At 60.3% G+C, this 24,600-nt stretch overlaps 1 protein-coding gene across 1 annotated transcript in view; it reads left to right on the top strand.

The window, feature by feature from the left end:
• The first annotated feature begins 240 nt into the window (after positions 1-240).
• EEPD1 (endonuclease/exonuclease/phosphatase family domain containing 1) overlaps positions 241-24,600 on the top strand; it is a 40,053-nt gene continuing 15,693 nt past the window's right edge. Inside the window, exons 1-3 of the mRNA XM_074284532.1 lie at positions 241-375; positions 1,828-2,923; positions 21,007-21,058. Of these exons, the coding sequence (XP_074140633.1) occupies positions 2,049-2,923; positions 21,007-21,058 (927 nt within the window). The 5' untranslated portion in view covers positions 241-375; positions 1,828-2,048. The remainder of the gene's footprint in view (positions 376-1,827; positions 2,924-21,006; positions 21,059-24,600) is intronic.

Below are 24,600 nucleotides of genomic sequence, written 5' to 3'. Positions count from 1 at the left end.
GCCCGGCGGCGGGGCCAGGACTGGGCCGGGCTGTGACGCAGGCGGGAGCAAGGCTGGCCGCGGGCTCCCGGCGCCGGACGCCTCTGCGGGGGCTCCGGGGACTCCGGCCTCCCCTACGAGGAGGAGGAGGAGGAGGAGGAGGAGGAAGGGAAGGGGGAGGGGAGGAGAAGGGGGAGGAGAAGGGGGAGGGGGAAGATCATTGGGAGGAGGGAGAGCCCAGGAGGAGGAGAGGAGGGAGAGCCGGAGGGAGGGGGAGGCAGGAGCCCAACCGGACTTTGCTGCCGCGCGGGGCAGGCGCGGCGCCGGCACGGGGAGCTCCGCGGAGAGGCGGCGGTCCTCGAGCTCGGCGGGGTCGGTGCCGGCCGGGCCTGAGCGGTGGGTGTCCCGGGGACGTGGGGGCGGGGCGGGGGTTCGGAGGAGTCCGGCCGGCGCAGGGGGGGGGAAGGGGGAGCCGGCCCGCGACTGAGAGTGGAGGCGGGGAGGGAGTGGGGGAGGAAAAGGGCGTGGGAGGGTCTGGAGTGGGGGAATGTGCGGCTGGAAGGGCTGGGGGGTCCGTGTGTCCGGGAGCGGGAGAGTGGCTGTGTGTTTGGGAGCGTTCTCCCGTCTCTGAGAGTGCGAGTGCTCTGTGGGGCCGTGTGCCGGGCGTGTGAGTCCGGCTCCGGGTGCGTGTCAGTCCGGTCCCGGGTGCGTGTCAGTCCGGACCCGGGTGAGTGTGAGTCCGGTCCCGGGTGCGTGTGAGTCCGGCTCCGGGTGCGTGTGAGTCCGGTCCCGGGTGCGTGTGAATCCGGCTCCGGGTGCGTGTGAGTCCGGTCCCGGGTGCGTGTGAGTCCGGTCCCGGTGAGTGTGAGTCCGGACCCGGGTGAGGGTGAGTCCGGTGCCGGGTGAGTGTGAGTCCGGTCCCGGTGAGTGTGAGTCCGGACCCCGGTGAGGGTGAGTCCGGTGCCGGGTGAGTGTGAGTCCGGTGCCGGGTGAGTGTGAGTCCGGTGCCGGGTGAGTGTGAGTCCGGTGCCGGGTGAGTGTGAGTCCGGTCCCGGTGAGTGTGAGTCCGGACCCCGGTGAGGGTGAGTCCGGTGCCGGGTGAGTGTGAGTCCGGTGCCGGGTGAGTGTGAGTCCGGTGCCGGGTGAGTGTGAGTCCGGTGCCGGGTGAGTGTGAGTCCGGTGCCGGGTGAGTGTGAGTCCGGTCCCGGGTGCGTGTGAGTCCGGTCCCGGGTGAGGGTGATTCCAGCTCCGGGTGAGTGTGAGTCCGGTCCCGGGTGCGTGTGAATCCGGTGCCGGGTGCGTGTGAGTCCGGTGCCGGGTGAGGGTGAGTCCGGTCCCGGGTGCGTGTGAGGCCGGTGCCCTGCTTTTGTGAGTCGGGCTCGTGTGCGTTTGTGAGTTCTGTCCCGCGTGCGTGAGTCTGGTGGGTGAGTTTGTGAGTGTGGGCCCCATGCGTTTGCGGGTGGTTGTGCCCTGTCGGCGGTGTCTGCCTACGTCTGTGTGTGTGCATGTGCTGCCCGTGTGCAGGGGCCGGCTGAGGGTGTGGGAGCGCTTGTACCTGTGTGTGTCAGTGGGCCTGGGTGGGTCCAGCCCGCGTCTCTGTAGCCCTCCCGAGCGCTTTGTGTGGCTGTTGAGGCTCTAGGCCTTGGTTTTTAGGGCACCCCCCCTGGAGCTGACCCCTCTGTCCCTGGCTGCTGGGTCCCCCCCCCCCAGAGAGAGGGCCCCCTCAGCCTGCCACAGCGTGGCCACGGGCCCAGCTCCGGGTTCTGGCCCGTGGCGGGAAGGCTTGGGTGTGATGGATTGGCAGCCCCTGCCAGCCTCCTAATAAGGGTTTGTTTATTGACTTTTCAGGCAGCCGGGCCCGAAGCCTCTCCTTGCGGCCCACAGCTGGATGATGGGCACCTGCTCCTTCCTCCGGGACACGCTCTCAGCTCTGCCCGGCCTTTGGGTTCTCCAGCCGGCTCTCCTGCCTCGGCCTTCCCCCCCGCCCTCCCCGGGGCCGGCCTTCTGACGTCTCCCCCCAACCAGAAGGGCTCCTCCTCGGCGGCGGCCGGCCTTTGTTCGCGGCCGCCATGGGAGGCAACCTGGGCTGCCACCGCTCCATCCCCAGGGACCCCTCGGACCTGTCCCACAGCCGCAAGTTCAGCGCCGCCTGCAACTTCAGCAACATCCTGGTGAACCAGGAGCGGCTCAACATCAACACGGCCACCGAGGAGGAGCTGATGACGCTGCCTGGGGTCACGCGGCCGGTGGCCCGCAGCATCGTGGAGTACCGGGAGTACATCGGCGGCTTCAAGAAGGTGGAGGACCTGGCGCTGGTGAGCGGGGTGGGGGCCACCAAGCTGGAGCAGGTCAAGTTCGAGATCTGCGTGAGCAGCAAGGGCAGCTCGGCCCAACATTCGCCCAGCTCCCTGCGGAGGGACCCCTACTTGGAGCCCCAGCAGTTCCACTTGGCCACGGCGCCCCCCACCGCCAAGGTGAACCTCAACACGGCCACTCCGGCCCAGCTCATGAGCCTGCGGGGGGTCTCGGAGAAGGTCGCCCTGGGCATCGTGGACTACCGCCAGGAGCACGGGCCCTTCAAGAGCGTCGAGGACCTCATCAGGCTGGACGGCATCAACTCGGGCTTCCTGGACAAGATCCGGCCCCAGGTGTTTGCCGAGAGGTCCCGGCCGCCCTCCACGCACACCAACGGGGGCTTGAATTTTACCGCCAGGCCCCACCCGAGCCCCACGTCCCTGAGCCTCCAGAGCGAGGACCTGGACTTCCCCCCGGGGGGGCCCACGCAGCTCATCTCCACGCGGCCCCCCATTGAGACTTTTGCCGGGACCCGGGACGGCTGGCCCGTGCTGAGGCTGGCCACCTGGAACTTGCAGGGCTGCTCCATTGAGAAAGCCAACAACCCCGGAGTGCGAGAAGTCGTGTGTATGACCCTGCTGGAGAACAGGTGAGAGCGAGGACCCAGGCGAGCGAGGGGAGGCCGGGAGCGGCCGCCATCTTGGGGGGAGTGGGAGAGAGAATGGGCTCAGCAGGGAGTCTTACCCACCCCCCTACCCGGCCCCTCGGGCAGCGTCCCCCCATCCCCACCCAGGCAGGGCCTGGGAGTCTCAGAGCTCAAGCTCAAGAGGGGGGTGACCTGAGTGCCCAGGAGGGGCAGGGAGACGGCTGTCCCCATAGGGGGTCCCGAGTGCCAGGGAGGGCTCTCCACGCTTCTTCCTCGACTTTATTTTTCTCTGGTTTTCTCTGATTGTGAGCCGCGGGATGGGCAGATGCCCACGTGGGTCCACATGTGTTGGAGGAACGGCAGGGAGGTTCCCCTGGAGAAGGCTGCGGCTGGCGTGGGTGGGAACGAGCACCGCCTTTAAGTGTGTGAAGGACCCCCGGGAGATTGTACAGCCCTACGCTCTTGGCCCGGAGCTGGCAGAATCTGGAGCCAGCAGGGAGTACAACCTGGGGGGGGGGCAGAATCTGGAGCCAGCAGGGAGCACAACCTGGAGGGGAGCAGAACCTGGGGCTGGCGGGGGGGGGGGGGGCAGAACCTGCAGCCTGGGGTGGGATGGGAAGGCCGGTGGGGAGGCCCCTATCGTCGCCCTGATGCTGCCCTGGGGTGGAGCACCCTCCCCAAGCAGGGGCCGGATGCCCACCTGATGAGACTGGGCGGGGGGGGGGGGGGGGGGGATGGCTTTGGACTGGAGGCAGCTGAGGTCCCTTCCCACTCTCGGCTTCTGACAGATCTGGGGAGAGTGACTCATTCGCTCTCATTTAACCTAAAATTGGTTTCCCACCGCCCACAAGGAGGCAGCCAGCAGCGGAGGGAGGCTCTGCGTGTGCCCACGGCCAGACGGGCAGGCCTGGCCTGCTCACAGGTTTGGGTTCGGCCCGGGAGGGCCGGACCCTTGGCCCAAGGCCCCGGCCCCAAGACAAGGGAGGGAGAAGGAGCCGCCTACTCTGCTGCCTGTGCCTGTTTCCCGAGCTGGCTGAGCCCTGTGCAGGTCAGATACAGACTAGAAAGCCTGCAGACCCCCCCCCCCCCGGGCTGATCTAAAGCAGCCCTTGGGCTGCTCAGTCTTGGGTGCCCGTGAGGGGGCGTTTAAGCCATGGAGGGGTGGCTCCCACTGCCGTTCTGGGCTTGCGGACCTGAGTAAACGTTCTCCCAGGGGGGGATTGAGCACAGTGGCTTGGGAAGCCGAGGAGCCTCCCTGCCCCCCACCCGGTGACCCAAACTCAGCGGTCCTCCTGTTGAGAGGGAGGAGACCAGGGCTGGGCCGCTGAGGCTGAGAACAGCTGCCCTGGCGGGGCTTCCGGCTGGGGGACCGGAGCCTCGGCACCCTCCTCCTGGGCGGCCCACAAGCACTTTTCTAGGGGGTTCCGGGTGCCAGGCGCCGCGCCAAACACTAGCCACACGGGAGAGCAAGGGCAGGGCCCGTCCTGGAGGAACTCCTCACTGAGGATGGTGAGCAAGGGGCCAAACCCTCATGTCTACGTGGGGAAGCCGAGGTGGGCCTCGGGGAAGCGACTTGCCCAGCATCCCTCAGCGAGCTAAGGGTCCAAGGAGGATTTGAATGTTGCACTCACGGCACGGGGTCCTCCTCGTCTGCCTTGTTACCTTTTGGCTTTTGGGCTGCTTTTGTTTGGCTGGGGAGCCTGAGAGGGAGTTCTAGTTCTTTCTCTTCTGGTCAGCCTGGGCCTTTCTTCTTGCTATGGAAGTTCCAAGCTGAGAGGAGGGGTGGGGTAATCTTCTAGCCCCAGACCCAGGGGGTGTTAGAAGCTGAGAAGAAGAGGGAGGGGGGAGGGAAGGATGGATGGAAGGATGGATAGATGGAGGGATGGAGGGATGGATGGAGGGATGGATGGATAGATGGAGGGATGGAGGGATGGATGGATAGATAAATCAATATGTGGATGGATGAGTAGATAGATGCATGTATGGGTGGATAGAAGGATGAATGGACAGGAGGATGGATGAGAGGATGGGTGCATGTGTGATTGGATAGCTGGATGGCTAAGTGGGCAGTAGATGGGCAGATGGATAGGTGGATAGAGCTGCCTGCCTGCAGTCCCCTCTGCTCTGTAACTGAAACAAGTGTGGGAGCCCTAAGGAAATCCCTTCTCCAATGTTCCACCTAGATCTGTTGGAAAGAGATCTGATTAGCCGTGAGGAAGGAGAATTAACGGAGAGAATTTAGCTTCCTTTTGCCGGGGTCAATCTGAATCCCAAATAGGGAGAGCAAGGCTGGTGCCCCACCTCCCTTGGCCACGAAATGGAAGCAGGTGGAGGGCTTTCTGAGGCTCCCCCTACGTGATCATACTGCTCTGTCCTGGGTACCCCCAGCACTCGGCCTATAAATGACAAATTCACCTTAAGACCTAATCTATGAGGGTCCTGGCCCCGGGAGTGTCTGAGGGCTCTAGAACAGGCTACTAAATGTGCTCTGTACCACACAGGGGCAAAGATGTAACTAGAGCAGGCAAATGGGGCTTAGGCCCAGGTTACTGAATTTGAGAGTATTTGGAGGGCCGTTCACCATGATCCAAAGCAAGGAAGGTGCCATTTCTCCCCTTTACTGTTCCCTTTGTTCTCAGGCTGAGAAAAACCCAATCCAGAGTTCTCAAATTAAAGGGAAAACTGAGCACTGCTCTTTAATTGGGATTGGATGTTCTAGTGCTGGTGAGTTTCCCAGGTGGCTCATCTGTATGACTGGGGCCACTGAGCTCCCCCATGGGGAAGGGAATCTCTCCGAAGGGAGGATCAGAGCTGGGAGGGCCCCGGGCTGGACCCTTGCCGACCCTCTGGGCTGAAACAGTTGGATATGAAGGCCGGGGTCTGGCTCGGGCTTCCAGAACCACCCTGGGCCCAAAGCCAGAACTTCTGAGACAAGTCGTCCCCTTTCTGAGCCTTAGTAGCCTCATCTGTGAAATGGGAGCCTGACACAAAGGCACTTCTATCATTCAGATAGCTGGCAGTGTGGCCTGATGGGCAGCTTTGGAGCTGGGGCCAGCAGGCTCAAGCACAGCCTAGGACACAAGTGGGCAGGACTTGACCTTGGAGCCTTTCTAGCCTTAGGCGAATGATCCTGTTTGGAGGATCAGGACCGGGCAGATGTCTAAGGCTCCTGGGGTACAGTGCCCCTCCTCCACCCTTCCTCTCCCTGACCCCTCCCTCACCATCTTCCTTCGCTCTTCCCACCCCCATCCTCGGACCTGGGGTCCTGCTGGCCCAAGGCTTCTGTTGCCCAAGCCAGGTTTGGGAATGACACTTCCTGCCTTGTTTTCTGTTGGCAAAGACCTTTGACCCGACGCCCAGCCTTTAACCTGACGTCCCCTCTGATTTTCTCTGATAAATTCTACAGATGTTGGCTCCTAAGAGCTAGTTCTCCGCCCTGCTCCCCATTCTGGCTGGGCCCTGGGCCCATGCCCACCTCGCCAGCCCCCGCCGGCTCTGAAACCCTGGCCGTGGGAGCGCCGAGGACTGGGGCCAGTGACATGGCGCAGCCTCAGGGTGAAGGGCAGGTGGGGGGCCCCTGCAAGGCCACACCCAGAGCAGACTGGGAATGCTCCCTCCTCCCATCCCTTCTCCTATCCCTCCTCCCAACCCTTTTCCCCATCCCTCCTGGCCGTGCACTGGTGCTGGGTCGGGATGGCAGCCCGGCACCTTTGGGGAGCTGGAAAAAACCTTGTCCTGGAGGCAGAGACCAGGGGAGGCCATAACAGGCCCAGTAGGTGACCTTGAGCCAGGTCCAGGAGAGCTTTTATAAAGCGTCTACTATGTGTCGGGCACAGGGCTAAGCAAACAAAGCAGTTTCTGCCCTCAAAGGGCACCCGGTCCAATGGGGAAGACAGTGTGCCAGGACCCCAGTGGCCTCCGCGTCCTCCCCGGTCTCGTCCCCGTGGCCTGTTTGGGCTCCTGCTTGGGTCACGCCACACTCCCTCCCAAGTATGTGAATGCAGGCGTGGCTCTGGGGGATGTGGGGGACCCAGGGTGCACACAGACGTCCTATATGACACATGTGTGTCATAAGGGCACCTCCTGAGACCCCGACCTCCCCCTATGCACAAACACCCCCTTTTAGAGGGGTCGGGATATTCCTTCCACACATACACCTCCTTTTAGTGGCCTTGATGAGGGCCCTGAAGGCAGTGCTGGGCAGAGGGCTGGCTCTAGAGGAGGAAGCTTCAGGTCCTGGCGGGAGGTTGAGCCTGGCCCAGTCCCTTGGGGTCCTGGGGGGAGCCTGGCCCTGGGCCCAGTCCCTCGGGGCCCTTGGGGGGAGCCCCGCACCCTCCCCAGCCAGCTGAGCCAAAGAAGGGCTGGCGCAAGTGAGGCTGCCGTGGCTGCCGGGTGCTGACACAAAAGTCAAAGGTCGGGAAAGTTCACAGTAAGTTGGGACTCCAGGAGGCCCTACCCGCTCCCCAGCTCCCTCCTCCCTCCGGAGAGCTTTTCGCCCAGCTCCCGACCTCCCACACGCTCCCCTTTGTCCGTCCTTTGTGCAGCCGCTGGCCTGTGGCTAATGTGCCCGCCGGCCCTGCCCGTGGTCACCTGCCTGCCTCTGCTCCGGGCCTGAGGCCAGCCAGTGGAAGAGCGGGGGCCAAGGTCAGAGGGACCCTGGGGAGGGGCTCCCAGTGTGCTCGGCCGGGGCCCTGGCTTTCTGTGCAGTAGTGAACCGAAGGTGCCCGGCCGGGCCCCCATCTCTTGTATCCCGGACCCGGACTGGAGCGGTGACAGAGCTCACTTCAGTCCATGTGGGATTTCTTGGCAGAGACACTGGATCTGTTGGCCATTTCCTTCTCATTTTACAGATGAGGAAACTGAGGTCCACAGAGGGAATGGACTTGCCCAGGGTCACCCAGCTGTAAATGTCTGAGGCCAGATTTGAGCTCAGATAGGTTTTCCCCGCCCCAGGCCTGGCTGGGCCACTTATAACTGGGCCAGGACAGCTGGGCCTTGTCCCACGGCAGCCACTTGGGGCTGGGGGCTTGCTGACTAGTAGCAGTCTGGAAGGCCAGGGTGGGTGGGGGCCTTGGAGGAGCAACACGGGCTGAGACTGAGAAGGCGGCTCCATTCCCGGGATAGACTTGAGTGCCAGGAGGAGGCCCAGACACCCCTCTGACATGGGCTCCTGTACATGGCCCTCCGCCCACCGCAGGGACTGCTGGGACAGGCAGGGAGGGCAGGCCTGGCAGGAGGCTGCTGGCCTCTCCCCAGGGGCTGTAAGTGACGCAACAGCATGCTGAGGGGGAGTGGGGGAGCTCTGGGGGGGCTGTGGCAGCATGGGGTATCCTGGCTGAGGAGGAAATGGAGGCCTGGCAAGAATGGTGCAGTAAAGTGGGGGGGGGGCTGCGGGGGAATGGGGCCTTGGTGGGGGTACTGCAGGGGCCCTGTTGCTTCCCAGCTGTTTCCCAGCCCCCACCGCTGTGGGGCCCATCCCCTTTTTTTTACCCCTTTGGGGACGTCTGCTCTCAGGAGCTGTTGCTGAGTCAGGGCCGCACAATGGAGCAGCCATCAGGGCAGGGTTCCAAAGGGCTTTCCAGTCGGCCACGCGCTCGCCAGGCCCTGCCCTTTGAGGGCCAACGGGGCCGACTGGGGGCTGGAAGCAGGACCTCGCCCCTTGCATTTCTAGGGGCCTTGGGAGCGTCTTCACGGGTGTCTGTTGCTCGACCTCTGACCCCAGGTCTTGGAGAACACCTCGTTGGCAGCTTTTTAAGAAGTTGGACTATTGAGGGGGCACGGGGGGGGGGGGGGGCTTCCATGAGCCCGGTAAGATGGTCCCCATTGTGGGAAGGAAACAGTGGAGAGGGAGAGAAAGAGAGGGTGGGGCTCCTGAGCCGGGACCCTGGGGGGGAGAGCAGGAGCCGCTCTGAGGCGCAGAGAGCCAGTGGAGCATCCCCGTAGGACGGGTGGGGGTGGAGAGAGGAAACCTGCCCAGGACGAAGGAAGCCCCCCGGCCCCGACAGAGGAGCACCGGGTCAGGAGGAGAGAGGGCTGATGGGGGGGGGGGTGAGGAGGCTTTCTGCTAGGCTCTTCTGTCTTTCTAGTGTGAACTCAGTTAACCAGAACCTTCCGTCGGCTGCAGGCTGTGATGGTTCCGACATTTGAGTCATGTCCAATTCCGTGTGGGCCCATCTGGGGGTTTCTTGCTTTCATTTTGCAGGTGAGGAAACCGAGGCACATGGGGTCCCTCAGGCCTTCCTGACCTCAAGCGGAGGCTCTCCACGCCTCACCTTGTCTGGGCGCTCTGACGGTCGGGGCCCTCTCCTTCGGGGCTCCCTGGGGATCCTTGGCCCTTAGGGGTCAGTGAGGTCGGTGGGGCCTCCGGGGAGGGCAGGCGGGGCCACAGGCCCTGGGAGCTTCTGGCAGCTCTGCTCTCTGCCCGCCCTTTGGCCGGAGCTTGCGGAGGCGGGAGCTCGGCTTCTGTCTGCCGGCCTTAGAGCTCCTGGGCCGCCATAAATCAAGTTCTCCCTCAGGAGCTGCTTGTGTGCTCCTGACTCCTGGCACCGGGTGGAGTAAACAAGGGAGCAGGTTCAGATGCGGGGAGCCCTCCCTGCGCCGGGCTTGGGGTTCCTGGAAAATGGGGTTATCCCAGGACTCGTATGTGCTGAGCAGGAGCTGACCTTGGCCTTTGGCAGACCTTCTTCCCCTGGCCTGGGTACAGCCTCAGACCACCTGGGAGGGCAGGCAGGGAGCCCACCCCTCAAGCTCGCTCTTACTCAGGGTAGGCCCCTGGATCTTGGGCCCTTACCCTTCTCCCGCCTTGTGGAAGTACGCTTCCCCTGTGTTCCCCTTCCCAGGGCTGCCCCCCCCCGGGGTTCTGAATGGGTAGTCTCCCTGCCTGCCTCCCTGCCCTCCCTGCCAAGGCCTTATCCTGGAAAGGGAGTTCTGGCGGTGAAGGCCAGGCCAGTGGGGAGACGTTTGGGGTCCTCGGGGAGCTCCCCAAGCCCTCAGGGGTCCGCCACCCAAGCACTCCCATCTGGGGGTCTCTTTAATGAAGGCCGAGAGGAGAGGGAGGACGCTTGGGGCTGCCCCAGCCCCGGGCCAGAGTGCTGCCCCAATCAGCAAAGGGCAGAGAGTGGTAAGAAGTTCAGCACCTGCCCAGTGGCCAGCGGCCGGCCCCCACTGCCTCTCCGGCCCTTCCCATCTCCAGCCCAGCCCCACAGACTTCATCCTGGGCAAAGAGGGCAGGAACGAAGGCCCGAGCCCAGTGGGCGCTGCCCTTTAGGGGCACAGGATCGGTGCCCCTGCCCGGCTCAGCCCATCTGGAGGAGCCAAGCCGTCCTTGCCATTCAGTGACCTAGCGGCTGATGGGGGGGGGGGAGTGCCAGGGGAGTCACTGCCGCCCAGAGGCCTCTCTGTTGTTCTCCAGCAGCATACCCGCCCTGCTGCCTCTTCTTGGGCTTGGGCTCCCTCCCCATTGCCCCTTCCTCTCCCTGGGCTCCATCCGTCCATCACCGGCTCCTCTGAGACATGGGCTCTTCAATCCTGGGGTCCGCAGCCTTCCATGGTGCTCCCTCTGGGACGTTTTTCTATCCTCACCCCAGGGGGCTTCAGCCTACGGGCCGGCTCCCACTCATACCCCCAGCACTCAGGTCCTCGGCTTCCCAGCCGCCCAGCCTAACCCGGCTGTAACCTTGCTCAGTCCCTCGTGCTTCTTTTACACGTGGGATGAAAGGTGCAAGTTCTAATCCTTCAGATTCACGGGCCTGGACGCTCCACATCTGTCCCTCAGAAGTCCATTTCCCCACATGTAAAAGAAGGTCTTCTGCAGTTCTAACCCATAATGGGTTTCCCACATTGGCCAACGCCACTGGTTGCCGTACGTGTTGCGTGCCGGGCACTATCTTGCTGGCCAGCTGTGGCTTCTCGAATTAGGGACTCACTGAGCTAGGCGGTGCAGCTGTGGGCCCCACACCCGAAAGGGGAAGTAGCTGGAGACCCTCTTGCTTGGGGGAAGGGCAGCGGCACGAGCTCAGCTCGTGCTCCTCTGTATCACTTTTCTTCAAGGCCCCCGAGAAGCTGCTGTGGGCTGTGACTCAGCAGTCTGTGCTAAGATTGCTTATGTGCTCCTGATGTAACATCCTCCCTTTCATCAAGAAAGGCAAGTGTTTCCTCCTGGTCACATTCAGTAGCCCTTTCCCCCCTTTCCTCACTGGAGGAAAAGTCCCCAGATCTCAAATCAGGTCCTCGGCCTGGTTCGGCAGACATTTAGTAAGTCCCTGCTGGGAGCTGCACAGTTTAGGTGAAAGCGGCTCCTGGCCCTGCGCAGTACAAGCCCAGGGGCTGTCCTGCTGCCCGACAGTACCCAAGGAGGTGCAGACACTGTGGCGTGGGGAGACCCAGAAGAGGAAAGCTCATCCTCGACCGGCTCACGTCTATAGACCTCAGCTCCTTAAACTGTGGGTCGTGACCCCACATGGGTCTTGTAACTGAATGTGGGGTCACAAAATAATGATTTATTATCAGTAACTGTTTGATTTGTATGCTTAGAGATCCAGACAGGGTCATGTAAAAATCTCTTGGGCAAAAGTGGAAAAAGATGGAAAAGGTCTCAGAGTGTCCAGACCAGAACTCATTATCTTTCTCCCCTCCCGCCTTCCCTCCTACTATAAATGGCACTGCCATCCACCTGGGCTGCAATGTGATATCAATTATACATAGAAAATCATGCAAAACATATTTCCATTAGCTTTGTTGCAAAGAAAGAAAGAAAGAAAGAAAGAAAGAAAGAAAGAAAGAAAGAAAGAAAGAAAGAAAGAAAGAAAGAAAGAAAAAGAAAAGAAAAAAAAAACAGCAAGAAAAGCAAAGAAAGTGAAAAGATTGGGCTTCCGACTGTGCCCAGAATCTGTCAGCTCTCTCTTTGGATTTCTCACAGATCAACCTCTTGAGCAGACTCCCAAGTCTTTGCCACAATGTTGCCATTGCTATACAGGATATCCTCCTGGTCCTGCTCATGGTTGGTCTTAGCTACAATGTTGCCATTGCTTTATGGGGGATATCCTCCTGGTCCTGCTCATTGTTGGTCTTGGCTACAATGTTGCCATTGCTTTATGGGGATATCCTCCCGGAATTGCTCATTAGTCATTGCTACAATGTTGCCATTGGTATATAGGATGTTGTTAAGGACCATGCCTAAGTATACTATAAGGGGCAGGTCAGTTCTCCCAGAGCCTCCACAGCTGTGGATCATAAACTTGAAGGAGTTACAGGGCAGTCTTTACTGACACAGGTGTTGCTTGTGGACTGAGAAAATAAATGGAGGCAGAGGGAAGAGGAGAAAGTTCAGACAACTCAACGGCCTCTCACTGGGGAGGTCAGAGAACAGCAACTGCCTCTCAGTCTCCTTGAGTCACCATCATCCACTCACAAGAAGAGGTGACAACTCCAGGTACTGGTGTAAACCACAAGAGCAGCAGATAACAGGATGTCCTCCTGGTCCTGCTCATGGTTGGTCTTTGCCGCCATGTTGCCATTGCTGTATAGGATGTCTTTATGATTATGGCCATGATTGGTCATTGCCATAATGTTGCCATTGGTGTATAGGATATCTTTCTGGTCCTGCTCATTGTTGGTCTTTCCCACAATGTTACCATTACTGTATAGGATGTCTTTTTAGTTCTGCTCATGATTAGTCATTGCCATAATGTTGCCATTGCTGTATAGGATGTCTTTTTGGTCCTGCTCATGGTTGGTCTTTGCCATCATGTTGCCATTGCTGTATAGGATGTCTTTATGGTTCTGACCATGATTGGTCTTTGCTTCCATGTTGCCATTGGTATATAGAATGTCCTCCTGGTCTTGCTCATGATTTGTCTTTGCCCCAATGTTGCCATTGCTGTATTGGATGTCTTTATGATTCTGCCCATGATTGGTCATTGCCATAATGTTGCCATTGCTGTATAGGATATCTTTCTGGTCCTGCTCATTGTTGGTCTTTCCCACAATGTTACCATTACTGTATTGGATGTCTTTTTTTTTTTTTTTAATTTTATTTATATTTTTTTTTGACAGTACATATGCATGAGTAATTTTTTAAAATAACATTATCTCTTGTATTCATTTTTTCAAATTATCCCCTCCCTCCCCCCACTCCTCCCCTAGATGACAGGCAATCCCATACATTTTACATATATTACAATATAACCTAGATACAATATATGTGTGTAAATACCATTTTCTTGTTGAACGTTAAGTATTAGATTCCGAAGGTATAAGTAACCTGGGTAGTGCTAACAATTTCCATTCACTTCCCAGTGTTCCTTCTCTGGGTGTAGTTGTTTCTGTCCATCATTGATCAACTGGAAGTGAATTGGATCTTCTTTATGTTGAAGATATCCACTTCCATCAGATGTATAGGATGTCTTTGTGGTTCTCTCATGATGGTCTTTGCTGCCATGTTGCCATTGGTATATAGAATGTCCTCCTGGTCTTGCTCATGATTGGCCATTGCCATAATGTTGCCATTGCTGTATAGGATGTCCTCCTGGTCCTGTTCGTGGTTGATCTTGGCTATAGTGTTGCCATTGTTGTATTGGATGTCTTTATGGTTCTGCCCATGATTGGTCATTGCCACAATGTTGCCATTGCTATATAGGATGTCTTTATGGTTATGGCCATGATTGGTCATTGCCACAATGTTGCCATTGCTATATAGGATGTCTTTATGGTTATGGCCATGATTGGTCATTGCCACAATGTTGCCATTACTATATAGGATGTCCTCCTGGTCCTGTTCGTGGTTGATCTTTGCTATAGTGTTGCCATTGTTGTATAGGATGTCTTTATGGTTCTGCTCATGGTTGGTCATTGCCACAATGTTGCCATTGCTGTATAAGATGTCTGTCAGCAAGAATGAGAGGAATGGTCTGGAGGACAAAAATAGGGAGTGGAGAGGAGGAAGGCCCAATATTGTAAAACTGGAAGAGGGGGTACATGTTGGCACTGGTGCCAGCAGGAAGGGCATGCTCGGGAGGAGGGAAGATGCTGAGCTGGCTGCAGATTCTGGCCAATGTTGCTGCTTCCAGATTCCTCTGGTTCTTTCTCCCAGACTTTCAGAACTCCCAAGATCAAAGGCTCGCCTCCCTTCTCCTAGAAGAGACAGTTGACTAATACTCTTTCTTTGGGTCTGAGAGACAAACAGGGTCCCAAGGCCCTTCTCCTTGGAGCATCATCTGTAAGCCACGAATGCCAAGCTGAGTCCAAGAGTCTTCTCTCCACCATGTTGTTTCCTGACCTAAACCTGTTATGGATGGTCTACCCCTGTTCCTCACATCTACACCTGCTTCTTTTCTATATCACCATAATAGCAGATTCCTTAGCCTTTCCATGTGGAAACCCGGCCCTCTCACACTCCTGTCAGCTTCATTTATTCCCTGTTCCTTCCCGACTCTTGGCACGCAGAACCTGGGACTCTGGTCTTTTACCCCTGAGGTCGTGTGCCTTGGCTAGTCAGGTTTGCATAGAAGCCTGTGGCTGGAGACATTTGCTGTGCTCCCGGATCCTGGCGCGGGACCCTCCACTGCTGGCGCCTCAGGCTCTGGGCTCTCTAATGCCCGAGAGGGGTCAGTAATCTCGGAATCGGCGGAAGCCGTACTCAAAGGCAAATTGGTCTTCCGATATGTCCACCGACCGGGATTCAAAGAGAAAATAATGGGTCCGAAAGCCACAGAGCAATTCAGACAGGAAATAAAACAGAAATAGCTTTTTAAAAGACTCGTGTAATGGATAAACCATTAGCAGCCATCAGAAGGATCATGGAGGCTTAGCAGATAGCCAAGGGCTCTGGGAAGGGGGCGGAGGAGAGGAAAGAGCATTTTCAGAGGTGATCCTTGGGGCTGTTTCGTTTCCTCAGTCATGTCCTACTCTTTGTGGCCCCGTGGCACAGAGGACCCAGTCCCTCTATCCTGCCATCAGAGGCCCCCTCTCTGGCCACCCTCTGAGCCTCCCAAACTCCAAGAGACGGGCCCCATCCTCGGCTCGGCTTTCTTTGGTCGCTGGGTCTCCAAGAGTCCCATGATTCCCATCCGAGCGTCCTCCTTGTTGGTTGGAATGAGGTCCGATGGGCCTCTGCTTTTGGCCCTGTTATATACCACCTTGGAGTGGGGAGTTTGAGGAGGAAGGTGTAGGCCTCCCTACAGTGTCCAAGACAGGCATGTACAAGACACACGGGCCCAGCTGGGTCTCTGAACATGCCAGCTTTGAGAAGGAGCTTCTGTGGGGGGTCTGCGGGGCCCAGCCAGGGGGACCCCCCCATTGGCCCCGAAATATCCTCCTTCTGATCTTTGGGGGAGGCAGCCTGAAGCTGGGATGCTGATCCCCAGACGTTCCAGGGGCAACCGGGGCATGGGGAAAAGGGCGCCGGACTAAGAGTCAGCTACAAGCTGTATTAGGCACCCACTGTGCGCTGGGCACCAGGCTAAGTACTAGGGATACGAAAAGAAGCAAAGGGCAGTCCCTGACCTTGAGAAGCTTCGTCTGGTGGGGGAGACAGGGAGGAAGCAACTGCGGGCTCCCCGAGGGAAGGCCTCAGAGTTAAGGGGCTGGGAAAGGCTTCCTGGAGAAGGGGGCTTGTCTGGGACCTTCCGGGCAGAGGAGAGAGGGCATTCTGGGCCAGGGGACTGTCTGGGGAAAGGTCTGGAGTGGGGGGGTGGAGGACTTCTTCAGGTAATAGCGAGGACAACCTGAGTTCTCACCTTGTAATCCAGGCCGGTGGCCTGGGCCAGAGTGGATGGGCAAGGTGACTTTTTGTCTGGAGGGATAGGAACCAGTGCAAGTTATAGCAGGAGGGGTGGTGTGATCAGAACTGTTTTAGGAAGATCAGTCTGGGGGCTGAATGGAGGGGGACCTCCATTGGTGGGGCCTGGGAGCCTGCCCCAGAGGAGAAAAGGGGGTGGCTGGGGAGCTGGTGCAGAGGCCCCAGAGCCCACAAGGGACAGGACTATGCTGGGGTGACTGGAAAATTAAGAAGAGGAGAAAGAAGGATGAGTTCAGATCTGGACAAGGCTAATTTCAGACTGTTTGTGGTTCTTCCAGTCTGAGTCGGGAGGACCCGAGTTCAAATCTTACCCCAGACACTATGAGCCCAAGTCCTTTACCTTCTCCCAGCCCCAGTTTCCCCATTTATAAAATGGGGGCAGTGATAAGAAGAGCCTGACCCCCCCGGAGAGCTTGGGAAGGTCCAGGGAGATCTCAGGTTAGCCTCCCGCCCCAGTTCTTGCTCCAGGAGTCACCGGTGCTGTGACTGTTTCTTGGAGGGGCACCAGGCCATTCGGAGCTCTGCGGGCTGCTCACCTGCCAGGGCCGGGTCTGCACTTCGTCTCTGTCCCTCTTGCCCCAAGGTCCCTGCCCCTGGCCCCATGCTTCTGCCTGGCTGTCCCTTTTAGAAGCATTTAAAATAGAAGGGGGGCCCGGGGGGGCCCTCCCATGGCTGGGGGGCCGGAGAGGGCCGGCTGCCAAAGAGCTCGGCCTCAGGAACGGGGCGGCTGTTTCTCTGTTTGTCAGAGATTACTCATCTCTTTCCCAACCATGGCGGTCCAAGGTCAGTGACTCTGTCACCCGGCACTTTCTCCCCTGAGGCGGCCCAGCTCTTGCCCCCAGCCTCGCCTCTCCCCCACCAGTCTTTGCACTGGCTCCGAGGTCATCAGCCCTGGGCAGAACGAGTCTTGCCTCCCAATCGCTGTTCCCCAAACTCAGCTTTGTCATGGCTCCCCTCTGCACCTTGGCCCAGGCCCTGCCTAGAGCGTGCTTCCTCGTCACCGCCACCTCAGGGGGAGACCCGGCCCTGGGGTCCCAACCCAGCTCTTCTGGTCCCCCCAGTTCTTGGTGCTCCTCCTCCTTGAATGAGCTTCTGCTGGCTTTTCTGTGTCTGTGATGTCCCTGCCACGTTGAATGGGACAGCTCTGAGGGCAGGGTCTACTGCGTCTTTTGGTCTCCAGGGTTCTGAGCTCAGTAGACCCCCAAGTCTTGGAGTCCAATTGTTTGTACATGTTTATTCAAAAAGTGCCCAGTGTGGGCCAAGCACTGAGACAGTCTAACCCTTGCTGGGGGCCTGGCTGGGGGTCAAAGGTCCCTGCTGGGCAGCATTCTAAGTCAGCATCTGAAGTAGATTGGATTGGGACGGTGTGTATGTGTGTGTGGGGGGTGTCAGGGGCAATCCTGCCTTGGCCCCCTCAGCCAACAAGGCCTCTTGGGCCATGCCAGGGCTGGTCAACAGACTGGTCCGGGCTCTGTAAGGTTAGAGAAGGGGGCGTAATGGGCGGCGGGACCCAGTCTGTCCCTCTGCACAATTGTGGGTCCCGGCTCGCTGGTGGCCCTTGACCCCTGACCTGAATGATGTCTAGGACTTTCCCAAAGGGGAAGACTTGCTGAGCGGTGGGGGAGCACAGAACGGGGTGATTTTAGAGACTTTGCTGGTTTCTTGGAAGAGCAGCTGGGACCAAAGGAGACTGGGGGGGGGGGGATAGGAGGGGCCGGCCGCCGCAGCCACCTTGGGGTCTCATGACAACCCTCCCTGGGAATGCAGGTGGCCTCAGCTGTCCCTGTCCTGCCTAATGGGCTTCTTTTCTGGGGGGCTCTGTGCCAGGGCCAGGGCCCCTCAAGTGCCAGTTCACTGACACCTAGTCTTTGGATCCCAGGGATGAGCAGGCTGGCAGCATTCTTGCCACCCACGCTGCCCGGCACTTTGGGGGCTCCATGGGGCCAGTCTAACACCAGGTTATATTCAGGAGCCTTGGCAGTGCCCCTGCCCACCGGAGCCCTGGCCTGCCTGCCCTGTCCAGTGCTTGCAATGGCCTTAAGTAACCTCCATAATGACCTCAAGTAACCTCCACAATGACCTTGAGTAACCCGCCTGCAGGGCCGGCCCCTCAGGGCCCCGGGCAGACCGCTGGTCCAGGATTCATGTTTGAAAGAGGAAGGGGCCCGCTCAGATGAAAATAAAACTGCTGAGTGCGGTCACAGCTTCGGGGAGAAGCCCCCAGCGGGGGGCGGGAGGATGGGCCTCCCACAAGCCAGCCAGACACCGGTCATTGACCTCCCTGGGCTAGGGGGTCACGCCCAGAGGTCACGGAGCAGAAGGCCAGGACCACAGCCACATTTTGTGGCCACATCAGCTCGGCTGGTGCCGGGCAGGGAGCGAGCCCCTCCCCCGGGGCACGCTGCCCCTGAGCCGAGCTGAAGTCCCCCCCAGATGAGGGACGCTCTGGCCGCCACTGTGTCCAGGCGTCCATCCTGATGCCCGATTGGTTCAGTGCAGCAGTGTGACACAGCCCATGGAAGTTCCCTGGGAACTCCTGGAAGCTGCCAGCCGTGCCCGTGGAAGAAGGGCACTTTTCACTGTGGGGCCACACTGCAAGCTTTTCTGGAACACCGCTGAAATCTTTGACAGTACCATCTGCCATCCTCCCTCTGCCCCGGGGCATTCCTGTGGCCGGAGCCCTGCCCACGATCCCCGGACAAAGAGCAGGACCACTGGGTCCCCAGTGCCCCCTGGCCTGTTCCTGCCCCCTGGCCCACATTGTCTTTACACAGGAGCTCAGAATTGGGGGGCACTTTCTGGAGCCTTGGGGGTGCCTGGGCTTGCTGGTGGAGGGACAAGGCAGGTTGGCGGTGCCCGCTGGAAGGCCTCACCTCTGGCTCCATCTCCTCGGTGACCGTGCCACCGAGAGCCAGGTGTGGAAGCTGATTAAGTCTTGGTGCCAGGCCTCAGGTGGGCGGGCCGGCGAGGGGCCGGGCGCTCTGGGGACTTGTCCAACGAGTTAGTCACTCAGGGCTGATCAGCGGGAGGCCGGGCTCTGTGGGGCTGCCACCCGTGACGGGCACCGATGAATAGCCTCAGTGTTCCCGGGCGGGTGGCAGTGTGAGTCAGAGGGAGGACGGGCCAGCGGGGAATTCCCCCGGCAGCCTCCCCTGAGGAGTCACCTTTGGGGCGCCCATTTCTCAGGTGGAAGTTCAGGTGCTGAAACCCGAGGGATTTGGCCGGACACCCTCAGGAGGGGTTTTCCCTTCAGGCCAGGGGCACTCGGGACCCCTCTCAAAGACAGGGCCTCTGGGGTGTCGGCCGCTCCTCCCCCAGCCCCGGCCCAATCGCGGGCAGAAGGTCCAACTGTCACTGAACCAAGAGACAGTTTGGGCCCAGAGTGGCAGAGGTTCTCAGTGAACACTGGTGGATTGTGGGAAAGGTCTGTTTTAATATGGGTCTGCGGGCCCATAGAACGGCTCCAGCATCTCGGCATATTCTGCACGGTAACATAAAGAGTGAGGCGCTACCGGCCTTCAGGAAAGAGCCTCGGACGCTGATCCTGGAGGGGCCGGCCTTGGACCCAGATGGGCGCAGCACACGGACTGACTGACCCAGATCCAGACAGACGGACATACACAGACAGAGGCAGACAGAGAGAAACTCTCCTGTTCTCTCTCTCCCCCTCCCCCAGACATCAGGGCAGAAGGTCCCGGGCCCAGCTACTTGCTGCCCCCATCAGGGAAGGCGCGCCCGGGGGCACGGGCACCTCTTGGCCAGCAAGACTGGGCTCTGGCCTGTCAGGGCCCACAGGGCCCCTTTCACCCGCATCACTTGGCGTTTGTGCCCCTACCCTCCCCAAGGATGGGGGCCGTGGGATTTGGTGCTCCTTGCCAGATCAGAAGGTGGGAGGCCTGGGTGTGCTGGCCATGGGGCGGCCCAGCTGTGGGGTAGTCCAGTTGTGGGGCAGCCATGGGGCAGTCTGGCCATGGGGTAGTCCAGTTGTGGGGCAGTCTATTTGTGGGGCAGCCATGGGGCAGTCTGGCCATGGGGTAGTCCAGTTGTGGGGCGGCCCAGCTGGTGATTTGTTGCCACCCACTGTCCCGGACCTCTTCCTGTGGCCAGAGCTGTTGGGGGCGGGGCAGCTCCTGGGCCCCTGCCCCCCACCCCTGGCAGCTGGCAGGGATAATTAGGCTCTGGCTTCGGATGGTGGCGCAGCTGGAGTCCCGGAGGAGCTGCCAGGAGTCCCGGATCGGTCTGGGCCCACGCGGGCAGGTGGAAGCTGAGGGGGTTGCTGAGAACCACACACTCCTACTTAATTATCATCATTAAGCGCAATTATCCTTGACAAAAACCGTGCAGAAAGACAAAGCCCCAGAGACTGCTCCCCGGCCCTTCCCCCCCTGCCCCTTTCTCTTTGGCAGACCCCTTCTGGGGAGATGCTTTGTGGCCCCTCCTAAGGGTGAATGAGCCCTGTGCCGCCCTGAGAGGAGCAGCCGGCAGCAGGGGGTTTGGGGGCACTCACAGGGGACCAGTCCCGGCTTCTTGGAGGATTTCTACAGCTGAGAACCTCAGTCGGGTTGGGCTTAGAGGGCGGACTCAGGGTCAGGGGTCAGCCGGACCAAAGGCCCTCAGCCAGAAGGAGCGAACCAGGCCATGAGCCTGGCTGGGGGGGGGGGGGTGTCCCTGCGCCGCCGGCCTTTGGTGTCCAGAGAGTCACTTAGGGCCTTGGGGAGAGGGCCCGGGAGGGCCTGGGTTCAAATCCCGGCTCAGACATTGACTCTCGGGGGAGCCTGGGTAGCGGTCTCAGTTTCCTCAGCAGAAGGCGGCGTCGCATCCCGGCCTGTAGGAAGCCGGGGCAATTAGCACCAGTTCCAGTCTCCCAGCTGGGGTCCTGACAAGCTCAGAGATGGGGGGCGGGGGGGGGGGGGGGGGGGGGCTGGATGATAGAGCACCCGCCTGCCTGCCCTCCCCACGGGATTGTGGCTGTTCCTGCCAAACAGCTCCTGGGAGGAACCAAGGGGACTTTTCTGGGTATAGGGCACGGGAAGCATGTTTAGGGAACCCGGCCTTGGGGAGTGGGAACAGTTATCTTGACAAATTTGGGATCCAGCAAAATCCCCTCTGGGCCTCCAGGCTTGGAGCCCTGGGCCAATGCTCCACCTGCCCGGCCTAGTTGTGGCTCTGAGAGGGTGCCGGCTTTGGCGGCAGGAGCAGCGAGTGGGGAGAAGGGCCGGCCGGACCCGAGGGTCTGGTCCGATCTTCTGAAGCGTGTCCTCCGGCTGACTCGGTTTCATTGGTTTTTCAGCATCAAGCTCTTGGCTGTGCAAGATCTGGTTGACAGAGAGGCCTTGGAGAAGGTGAGTCTCTGGAAGCTTGGCTGCAGAGGGCAGCAGTTGGCCGGCAGGCACCCCCACCGCTCCCTGGGACTGGCGCCAGTCCCTGTGGGGGCATCCCTGCCGCTGGGGCCTGCTGGGGATCACCTGGCCATCCTGGCTGGAGAGCCCGCCCGGGGTGAGGACCTCTGACCTCTGAGCTGGCCTGGCTCTGAGGAGGGAGGAGGCAGTGGCTTGCCCTGGCAGAGGGGCTTTGGGAGCCTCCTGAGCAAGGATGGCACAGGTCTGCCCAAACATGCAGCGGCCCTGGCGCCTGAGGGCGGGGAGCACCAGGCTCTGAGGGAACTGCCCCTCCAGAAAGGCCAGTCCTTGTTCCTGCTTTGAAAGTGTGCGGGCGGGGCGCCCCCTTCCCCCTCCCCCAGGATTCCACTGTTGTGGGAAACTGTTCAGGACAAGTGGGCAGAGGAGGCCGGGAGTGATGGGCCCTGCCCAGAGCCGAGGGGCTCTTTCTTCACCCCGGGAGGGGGGGGGGTTCTTCGCATGTTCTTCAGTAAACACAGGCCGCTTTCTTTTCCCCTCCCCTCCCATCTCAGTTCTAGAGCTCTCTACCCTTTCCCCTTACACTCCCTCAGTTCTCTGCCCCTCTCCCCTTACATCTCTTCAGTTCTAGCTCTTGCCCCTTCCCCTTGGGTCTCCTCAATTCTAAGATCTCTTTGCCCCTTCCCCTCCCATCTCATTGGTTCTAGATCTCTTCCCCCTCTCCTCATATTTCTCTGTCTTCCTCACCTCATCTTCTTAGTTCTAGATCTTGCTCCCTCTCCTCAGTTCTAGATCTCCATGTCTTCCCCTTGCATCTCCTTGGTTCTAGCTCTCTCCACCCCCCCCCCACCCCTTGCAGCTCCTTGGCTCTAGATCCCCTCCCCACCAGGGCCGGGGTGAACCATTTCATCAGCGCTGGGGAACAAGTTTCTCTCGGTCTGAAGCTGAGGGTCTGGTCCCGTTCTCCCTCCCCCTGCAGGTGTAGGGGCTCACCCACCGTGGGGCAGAGCATTGAGGGCCACAGAGGTTTTGGGGAGGTGCTGCTGCCTGTCCTGACTGTGCCCGGCCAGTCCTGGGGGGAGCCGGGGGGAGCCCCCTCCTCGGCCCCGGGTCCGACTGGCTGCAGTAGCTGCTGTTGATCCCGGGCCGTGCTTACCCACCGGGGGTGCTGGGCCGGGCCCTGGAGGCTGAGACTTTAGGTCTAGATCTGAATGCGCTCCCGAGCCCTCAGAGGGCAAGTCCCCAGACCAGGTCAGCCGGGGGGTGGGGATCAGTGGGCCAGGCACATCATCAGGAGGGGGCAGGGCATTGATGCTGGCGGCACCCCCACAGGCAGTGAGTGCCTACTGTGCGCCACCCCCATGGGTCTGGTGGCCTGAGCAGCCTGAGAATGAGGGTGCGGGGTGGGGGGTGGCCAGAAGAGGAGGGGGCTGGGCCAGCTTTGTGGCCCGGGGCCGAGCGCCAGCCTTCCTCAGACTCGGGCTTTTCCAGCCAAAGCACACAGCATGATACCAGGGAGGGAAATGGCACCGTCCAGTATGGTTTAATGCCCCGTGGCCCAGGCCCCCAAACCCCCACCAGCTCTAAGACCACGCTCCCCCGAGTGTCCATGGGGCAGTGACCGCCCTCTGCCATCACTGAGCCAGGAGAAGATGGACGGGGGGCTGTTGCTATCTTGGAGGGCTTCAAGGAGCCATGTGGGTGCTGGGCAGAGCCAGGGGCACAGGGTGTAATGGGCCTTCCCCCCCAGATCCCCCCCAGCAGGTCAGAGCTGTGGCCAGCTGGGCCCGGCTGCCTCCAGAGGGTCTGGGCTCCCCTTTCCGGGCGGTCTCTGGGCTCAGGAGCTGGGGGCTGGCTTGTTGGCTGTGCTCAGGAAGGCCCACGTGGACTTTGGGTCCATCCCCGTGGCGGGGCTGCCTCTTGGCCACCTGCAGGGTGACAGAGCGGTAGCAGGCGGGCATCAGGGGGTGAGACACCCCAGGCCCACAGATGGGGCTGGGCCTCCCAGCTGGCTCCGGCACCTCTGGCCTGCTTATGGTCCTTGGGAGGCCCGGCCTCAGCGCTGGGAGCCCTCTCCTCCTCACCCCTGCCCCAGATCGGAAAAGGGCCAGGCCATTGTTAGCCAGGGCCTCCACCTCCCACAGGAAGCATCCGGAGGCCCTGCCCCAGAAGGGAACTCAGATTTCCTCTCCTTCCGCGCCAGTCTGAAGAAATGAGGGGCTGGGCTCCGGCCCCCAAAGTGCAAATCCATGGCCCACGGGGCCTCCCGCCATCTCTGGCCTTCAACAACAGTCCCAAAAGTGGATGTAGGAGTGGGCACTCTGGGGGGGGAAGGGCACAGGCAAGGAGGTGGGAAATGTACAGCAAAAGAGCAGACAGGGAGCACAGACGAGGTGGGGGAGGCTGTATGTGACGGAGAGAGGGGATGCAGAAATGGGGCACATGGCTGCCCTTGAGACGCGGCCAGTCTGAGGCAACCCGCCAGCACGGGAAGGGAGGCAAGCTCTCCACGGGACCCAGAGGCAGCGGGAACAGAGGGAGGGAGGGCACCAGGCATTGGGAGGGTAGGGGGAGTTTCCCAGAGGACACCAGGAAGCTCAGGAGTCAGAGCGCAGCTGGCAGAGCCTTCAGGCCCGAGGCCACCAGGACCATGCCCAGAGATGGGGAGCCTTGTTCGAGGCACCCCGGGGGGCTGGGGTCCCTTCCCAGCGGGGGCTTGTGCTAGCTCCCGAGTCTGGACCGCTCTCCCACTCCCTCTTCCCCTGTGTCCCTCATCGCCTCCCTGGGCCTTGGCCCTAATCCCCCCTCTCAAGCCCTCTGTTGCCACTTAATCTGGGCATTTCTTCCTCACCAGCAGGGCAGAAGCAGGCACTTCCCTGGGGAAGACCCCTCCATGGTTGCCATGCCTGCTGAGTCCTCACCTCTTGGCCCCGCCCCCCCAGGGTGCTCTGTGGGAGGGCAGCAGCAGGAGACCTTTCTCCCTCAGGGAGACAACTGGGAATCATTCCCAGAATGGCCCCATGGGTGTAGACTGGGGCTCTGGGCCTGCTGGGGGGCCCTCCGGGATGGGGTCAGAGAGCGGCCTCTCCCACGGGCGCTCCCCCTGCTTGGCCAGTGTTCAGCTTGCGGGCAACCCCATTTCCAGGAGCCCCATCCTTTCCAGCCGTGTGGCGCTGGCTTTGGGGGTCCTGAGGCTGCCCACAAAGCCCCTGGTGCTGGGGACCCGGGGGTTCTGCCCCTGCCATCAGGGCCATGGAACTGGCAGGTTTCCACATGATAGAACCTTTAATAAACCAGAGCAGGGCAAGGCACGGCTAACTGGCCACCCTGCCCCAGGGCCACGGCTGCCCTGGTGCTCCCTCTGAGGCTCGCGCCCTCTGGCACCCAGAGCTCCTCCAGGAGCTATGGAGCTTAGGGGGATTCGGGCCAGAAATGCTCTAAAATGGAGATTCGACCCCAAACCTGCCCCTGTCACTCCCCAACCTGCACAAAGATCTGCTCTGGCTCCCTATGGTCTCTAAGGGAAG

The sequence above is a fragment of the Sminthopsis crassicaudata genome, chromosome 1 (assembly GCF_048593235.1).
Source record: "Sminthopsis crassicaudata isolate SCR6 chromosome 1, ASM4859323v1, whole genome shotgun sequence".
Lineage (NCBI taxonomy): Eukaryota > Metazoa > Chordata > Mammalia > Dasyuromorphia > Dasyuridae > Sminthopsis > Sminthopsis crassicaudata.
This window is presented reverse-complemented; position numbering and strand designations above follow the sequence as displayed.